The sequence below is a fragment of the Otolemur garnettii genome, unplaced genomic scaffold (assembly GCF_000181295.1).
Source record: "Otolemur garnettii isolate 467f Iridium unplaced genomic scaffold, OtoGar3 scaffold00256, whole genome shotgun sequence".
Lineage (NCBI taxonomy): Eukaryota > Metazoa > Chordata > Mammalia > Primates > Galagidae > Otolemur > Otolemur garnettii.
The window spans coordinates 1065136-1073197 of record NW_003852651.1 but is presented as its reverse complement, the minus strand read 5'-3'; the positions used below and the strand labels follow the sequence as shown (position 1 = coordinate 1073197).

The 8062-nt window shown below is 46.8% G+C and overlaps 1 protein-coding gene across 1 annotated transcript in view; it reads left to right on the top strand.

Annotated features, from left to right (window-relative positions):
* The window catches only part of FGD1 (FYVE, RhoGEF and PH domain containing 1), a 48206-nt gene that overhangs the window by 15149 nt on the left and 24995 nt on the right, over positions 1–8062 (top strand). The window contains exon 2 of the mRNA XM_003802725.2: positions 7545–7718. Coding sequence (XP_003802773.1) covers positions 7545–7718 — 174 coding nt within the window. The remainder of the gene's footprint in view (positions 1–7544; positions 7719–8062) is intronic.

Sequence of the window (8062 nt, the reverse complement as noted above, 5' to 3'; positions counted from 1 at the left end):
GCCCGCCACAATGCCTGGCTATTTTTTGGTTGCAGCCGTCATTGTTGTTTTGGTGGGCCCAGGCTGGATTTGAATCCACCAGCTTAGGTGTATGTGGCTGGCGCCTTAGCCACTTGAGCCACAGGCACCAAGCCAAAGTGTTTTCATTTTATAGAAGGTGCCTCCATTTTTCTGCAGAATCCTTATGTTCAGGAGACTCAATAGTTGACTTCAGGTAAAAGAAGCTCTGAACTACACACAAGGTTCCTGTAAACAGCTCCTTCTGCCCATTTTACACATGACAGAACTTTGTACTTGAACTTTCAGAGAGAACATCTGCCAGGCCAAACAAGGCCTAGGTGCAGTATGGCCTTGAAGGTAGAGTGAGGTAGCTGAGCTAGAGCTCACATTCAAGGGGCAGGTGGGAAGAGGTGGGGCACTTATGCCTTTATCACTTGATTTGTTTTCCTCAAGCCAAGGGACTTCTCTTACCCCCAAAGAGCTGACTTCCCAAAAGGCACTCCACTCTTTGCTGTTATTCTTTCTTCTCCACTCCGTCTGTTCCCTTTCCCCACCCCACCCTAGCCCACTCCACCCTCAGGAATTCCAGATGTCCTGGAGTCTGCCTCTCAGCTAGAAAAGGCAAAGATTTGAGGGTTGTTAGGGAGAAGTTTGTATCAGCCATAAGGCTAAGTGCTAGAGCTGGCTTTTGCCCACCTTAGCATCTCACTGATTCATCACAATGAGCAGCACATTTTGTAAATGAGGAAATTGGGGTCCAGAGCTATGAAGCCATTTGCCCCAGGACACCAGGGAGTTAATGGCTAAGGTACAGTCTTGGGCCCTAATAGCTGTCTTGAGATTAAGCCAAGGCTACAGCTGTAAGAAGGGAAAGAGGGTGCTACTGGCCATAGAAGAGGAACAGCTGACAGCTGAAATTCCCAGGAAGAGGTGAGGGAGAAATAAAGTCCAGTTCCAGTAGGAATGAATAAAAGGAAGAGTCTTTGTCCTCAACGATAGCTCGATGCTGGACCTGCTCTCTGCCAGTAAACCCAAAAGCATGTTCTCAGGGTACCTGCAAAGCAGAGGCACACAGCAACCAGAAACAATTTTGGAATTGATCTTGCTATTTCAACAACAATAAGTTGTCATGGGAAAATTCAAACCTCAGCTATACTTCTTGACACTTGTTTTGCAGTTTTGTGTGGTTTGAATTTTGAATTGAATTTGAATAGGGCACCACTTTCTTTTCACTACTCTGACACCTCTAATAGGAATCTGGCCCTGATCTGAAGGCTGTCCTAGTGGGTGGGGCTAGGTTTTGTATTCATCTTTGACTGAGTTTGTGTTTCTCAGTGTACCAGCAGCTTTGTGTTGGGTTGAAGCCTGTGGGTTTATAGATCTGTGTGTATAGTTTTCTGTCTTTGTGGATGTGTGATTCTGTTGGTTTTCAAATTTAACCCAAATCACTCTGTGTACATTTGGAGACACTGTGCTCTTTCCCTTCATTGTTTCACACCCCTCCTAAGTAGGGAGCTGTTCTTATTATCCTATTTCCCCCAAAAGGAAATTGAAACTCAATTAGATGGGGAGGCTTTCCCAGGGCCACACACCTAGTAAATGGTAGTGTTGGGATTTACACTGGGGTCTATGTCACTCCTAAGTCACCTATTCCTATTACAGGTGCTGTAACACCTGAAACCATGCTGTCCAGTCAGTAGTCTTGATGACACTACCCTTGTTTGGAATAGTCAAGTATCATGTTTTTTAATCTTTTGACTCTTTTTTTTTTTTTTGAGACAGAGCCTCAAGGTATCCCCCTGGGTAGAGTGCTGTGACATCATAGCTCACAGCAACCTCCAACTCCTAGGCTCAAGCAAGTCTCCTGCCTCAGCCTCCCAAGTAACTGGGACCATAGGCACTAGCCACAATGCCCGGCTATTTTTTGGTTGCAGCCATCATTGTTGTTTTGGCAGGCCTGGGCTTGATTTGAACCTGCCACCTTCGATGTATGTGGCTGGCACCTTAGCCATTTGAGCCACAGGTGCCGAGCCTTGACTCTGTTTTTTAATAAATAAAACCAGATTCAAGGTTATCCCTAAAATAACATCACTGTCACAAGAATTCACATTCCCTTTTACAGGGGAAATTGTGTAAAACCCAGCCTGTGTGAGTCTTTTTTTTTTTTTTTGGCCAGGGCTGGATTTGAACCCACCACCTGTGGCATATGGAGCCGGCGCCTTACTCCTTTGAGCCACAGGCACCCCCCAGCCTGTGTGAGTCTTAAGTGGACAAAAGTCTGGGGGGACCTTGGATGCCAGGTGCTGCCTTCCAGGCCTGGCTCTGCCATGTTCACTCTGAAGCCATCTCTGACTATGGTTGCCAAAGTTAGCCCCAATAAAAGAACAATTAAGATTTTAATTTCAGATATATGAGTCCTTTTAGCACAGCATAACAAATTTTTATAGAAGTATCATGAGACATACTAAAAATATTTATTGTTTATCTTCAATTCATATTTAACTGGTGTCCTGCATTTTTTTTTTATTTTTTGGCCAGGGCTGGGTTTGAACCCGCCATGTCCAGTACATGGGGCCAGCATCTTACTCCTTTGAGCCACAGTCATCACCCATGTCTTGCATTTTGTCTGGCCACCCTGTCTCTCCTGTTCCTGATCTCAGCCTTTCCTGAGCTTCTCAAATCCTGACAGGCTCACCCCTTGCCTTTCCTGAGCCATCATTTAGCTTTTCCTGAAAGAGATTCTTTTGTCTTTGAGAATGGGAACTCCCTGATGGTAAGGATCAAAATTGCCCTTGCATCCTGCTGAGGGCCTAGAGGGGTGAGGGTGGAGTGGGGAGCGTACACACCTCAATCCCAAAGCAGAGCTGGGACTTCTGCTTTCTATAGGTGACAAGAGATGTCTGAGTGGCAATGGTGGTCCTGTGTGTGTGCAAGTTTGCCAAGTTCTGTGGTTCTCCCTAGGTCTTTGAGGACTTTGTGCAGTTGGTGTGTGGCTGAGTATATTTTCACAAAGTATTGTAAGATTTGGTGGTGTGATTTCACTGGTGTGAGGAGGCTCCTTTGTGGTCTCTGCTTTAAGGGGCATTGGGTACTGTGGTAATCCCAGCAGTGGAGAGCAGTGCTGGTGGAGGACCTTGTCATGTATGTGGGTGTGGGTGTGAGTATGTGTATAACAGGGAATATTGTGGATTATTAACTATAAAAAAAAATGAGCTGGAGAAAACCAATGATGGAGATGGGATGGGGAAGAAGGGAAACTCCGTTGTTTCTCCGAAGAGGCCCTACCCTGGGAGCTCCCCAAGGGCAGGGATGGGATGTTCTCATCCTCCAGCACAGAGTCTACCAGGTTCAAAAATAACTGTGGAACCAACCTATGCCAAAGAAAGCCAGAGATTTCAGCAGAGTCAAAAGGAGCAGCAGAAGCCTACCTGAGAAATTACTACCTTCCCATCCCATTGGCAGTGGGGAGTTACAGAATGTTCTTGTGCAGATAAGTGGCATGATCTGAACTAGACTATAAGAAGGTTTATCCAACCACCTGGAGAAAGCAAGAAGTGGGGTCAAAGGAGCAACTGAGGGAAAACAGGAGACAAAAAAATTTAGGCAGGGAGACATGGGAGGGAGAATACTGAAACAGAAAAGGGAGAGGTGTTAAACCTTTTCCCTTTCAGTGGCACCTAGCCTTGTTTTGGCCAGGCCTAGTCTCCTGAACTGGAATCCTATTGTTCATATCCCTGTGGGAGAGGTTGGAGGTGTCCCTCTCACTAGCCACGGTGCAGTTTGTGACTTTCTGAAGCACTGGAGCCCACTCTTACCCCTTGTGTTCCCCCTGTTTTCCAGATTTCCCTTGGAGAGCAGGGATTAAAAAAGGAATCCTTCAGGACCAATTTTCCTGAAATTCTGCCATTGACTTGCTAAGCAAACTTGGGCAAGTTACTGCCCCCCTCTCTGTCTTCATCTCCTCACTAGAAACTGGGCTGACAGTCCCTGCACATCTCACCTGGGACTCTAGGGTGTCCCAGAATCTTTGAATTTCATTCATCCTCTATCCAGGATAGAAAACAGAGAGACAGGCCCATTTGTGGGCTCCCAAGTGAGGTGGGTGAGGAGGGAAGACAGAGTGGGCCATGACAGGGCCATGGAAGGTGGTATGGTCGCCTTATCCAGAGAACCAGCAGTAGAGCAGAGGGAGAAAAGCCCCAGCTGAGGGCCCTGCTGCCCTGCTACAGAGTTGGGGAGGGTTTTCCAGTTGGGTGTGGAGATGTGGAGAATAAGCCAGGTGGGCTTCTCCAGGTCTGATAAGGCAGACAAGGGGCACCAGGAACACTAGTATGTACCCAAGGAAAGGGAGTCTCTGTATGGTGGAGTGCCTGGCTTTACGCACTACATCTGTGGCCTTGGCAGCTACTCTCTTTGTTCTCTGTCTTTCTCTGGCCATTTGTCTCTCCAACTGTATCTATGTCTGTGCAGCTTTCTAGGTGATTCATCTTCAACCCCACGCCCAGGGGGAGGGCAGGGCAGGACCAGGCCAGGATATGCTGAGCAGGGCAGGGCAAGTAGACCAGCTGAGTGGAGAGGAGCACCTCCTCTGCCCTGGTTGTCCTGGCCAGGCCCTGCCTGCTCAGGTGGGAAAGGAAGTAAGGAACTGCACCCAAAGCAAGGTACAGGGTTGGGGAGGGGTACTCAGCCTGGGCTCTCAAGTTCCCTCAGGGGTGGGGAAGGACTGGGCCTGAGTCCTCTGAGGCCTACCTGTCTGGAATGTAGGTGGGGTTAGAGGCTTGGGGAAGCTGTTGAAACCCTGTGGTTTGGTCTACTCCTTCCTTCTAGGACTGGGAGACCTAAAATCCACTGTGACTCTTTCTGCCTATGTGACCCTGTAAGGGACTATATGGATGTCTTGGTGTGTGTCACAGCTGTATGTTTTTTAGTAACAAAGGCCACATGAGACACCATGATTGTTTAGACTAGGAAGAGGCACGTGCCCTATGTGTGTGTATCCAAGAACCAATGGCTAACACCTCGGTACACCATGAACATGTTTGTTTCATTAGTATAACATAGTAAATTACAGTTAGCCCTTGGTGCCCACAAAGGATCGATTCCAGAACCCCCTGAGGATACCAAAATCACAGACACTCAAGTTCGTTATATAAAATGATGTAGTATTTCCATATAAACTGGGTATATTCCTATATTTTAAATCATCACCGGATTACTTATAATACCTAAACTATGTAAACATTATATAAATAGTTGTTCTACTGTATTTTTATTTCTATCATTTTTATTATTATTATTATTATTTTTTTTGAGACGGAGCCTCAAGCTATCTCCCTGGGTAGAGTGCTATGGCATCACAGCTCACAGCAACCTCCAACTCCTGGGCTCAAGCAAGTCTCCTACCTCAGCCTCCCAAGTAGCTGGGACTACAGGCGCCCACCACAACACCTGGCCATTTTTTGGTTGCAGCCATCTTTGTTGTTTGGCGGGCCCGGGCTGGGGATTCGAACCCGCCACCTTAGGTGTATGTGGTTGGCGCCTTAGCTGCTTGAGCCACAGGCGCTGAGCCATTTTTATTATTTTTTATTGATTTTTTTCCAATATTTTCAACCAACCCAAGGATGTAGAAGTCATGGGTATGGAGGGCCAACTATACATCATGCATCTGTGATTGTGTATCTGTTTCTGAGTATGTGATGGCATGTGACTTTATGCTGTTTTGCCATTGTGTACTGTTGTGTTTGACATGGGATAATTGACCCTGTGTGACTATAGTCTTTATGTGTAACCACATATGCAGGCTTGTGTGACGGCATATATGGTGTGTGTGACACTCTGTGACCTTACAATTATGAGACACAATATAAATGCTATTGTGAATCTTTGTAATTCACTGGAACCATGTTTGAGGAGCGTATAACAGGATATATGATAATATATGTTTGGGCACTTTTTCTTTTTTTGAGAGAGCCTCAAGCTGAGCCCCTGGGTAGAGTGCCATGGCTTCACTGCTCACAGCAACCTCCAACTCCTGGGCTCACGCAAGTCTCCTGTCTCAGCCTCCCAAGTAGCTGGGACCACAGGCACTCGCCACAATGCCTGGCTATTTTTTGGTTGCAGCCATTATTGTTCTTTGGCGGGCCCGGACTGGATTTGAACCCGCCATCTTAGGTGTATGTGGCTGGCACCTTAGCCACTTGAGCCACAGGCGCCGAGCCTGGGCACTTTTTCTATGAAGCTGTATATGAGATGGTATCAACAGAATTGCTGTTGTGTGTCTTTCTGACTGTGCATGGCCATGTTTGTAGGTGTTTGATACCGTGAGACTCTGTGATTATATGTGAGGTTGTGACCATGGGTCTTTGTGACTGTGTAACCAGGCTTTCAAGAGAGTGATGGCAGATGATTAGATGGTTGAATTTGCGTAGCTCTAGTTGTGTGAAACAGTCTAAATAACACCATGTGGTTTTTTGTGACTGAGTGGCCCCATTTGTGACTGGTCAGTCATGAAACTGTGTGTGATACAGGGTAATAGCCCCTTTGTGGCTGTGAGAGCCCACATAGCTGTGACATAACATAACCAACAAAATGTGCCAGTGGTACCTCTGGGAGCTCTTGACTGCTGTACACTCTCTTGTCCTCACACCTATTTGCTGGCATCTCTGCCTGTGTAAAGGCTTTTCATGGCTCCCGTATGTCACGGGATGGATGTCTGGCTCTCAGCCTGGCATCCAAGACTTTTCCCTCTTCTCTCTGACCCTACCTGACTTCTGTCATCTCAGGCACTTCCACAGTCTGCTCCCTAGCCAGGACCACATGATCCCAGTCTCCTTCCCTTGGAATATGTCATCCCTTGGTCCCCCATTGTTTTTCAGACTGAATCTTTTCTCATAAGCATGACCTATCATCTATTCCAGGGCCAAAGACAGAGGTGACTTTAGGGGATCCTCAATGAGGAAGAAAGGACAATACAAAAGGCTTCCCTTTTTTCTGAATTTTCTGCTTCTTATTTTAAAATTGATCCTATGACCTAAACTCTGGATGCTGGGTTTGTGTGGATATGGAAGTCGAGGGTAAGTACAGACTGATAAGAAACTAGGATTTTAAGAAGCAAAATTTTTGCTCATGAAATACAATTACATCATTTTTAAGTATATGAAGGTATACAAAATTTTAGACAAGGAATTCCAGATATTCTCAGGCCCTTAAACAAAGGGTGAAGAATGGTTTATGCTGAGCATACCATTGTGACTATATAATCAAGGGCTGCAAAAACATATACTCCCTAGTAATAATACTCGCTAACATAAATGGAACCAATGCAATCATCACAAAGAACTCTTATATGTTGATAAAAACAGCTAGCCCCAGCCCTAGGCCTGCCTCTCCATCTGAGGACTAGAGTAGAGGCTTCCCAGAAAAGCAATGTGGCCGGGAAAGGGACTCAGAGAAATCCAATCGCCCAAATACCTGCTGAGATAGGCAAGTCTGGTCCTCTCTGGGATAAAGTCAGTCACTTCACACCTAGTTTCTCCCTTCTGCAGGGCTGTACCAGGGAAACCGGATCCTGGTTAAAAGTTTATCCCTTGACCCTGGCCAGAGCCTTGAGCCTCATCCAGAAGGTCCCCAGCGGCTTCGCTCAGACCCAGGTCCCCCCACTGAAACCCCCAGCCAGCGTTCTTCACCACTGAAGCGGGTACTGGGCCCAAAGCCACAGGGTAAGTGGTTCCAGAAAGGAGTAGGAAAAAGGTCCAGGGGAAGGAACAGAGTAGAGGAGAAGTTAGGCAGCGACAGAGGAGAGGACTTATTAGAAGGACAGGAAGGCAACATGGTCTCAAGGGCACTGCTACCCTACCTAGCAGACACAATGCTATGGTGTGGGGCTAATATGTGCCTACTAGGATCTCACCTCAGGGACGGCACTTATAGCTCATTGGGTAGGGCACCGGCCACATATACCAAGGCTGGCAGGTTCGAACCTAATCCTGGCCAGTTAAAACAACAGTGACAACTGCAACAACAACAACAACAACAAAATAACCGGGTGTAGTGGCGGGTGCCT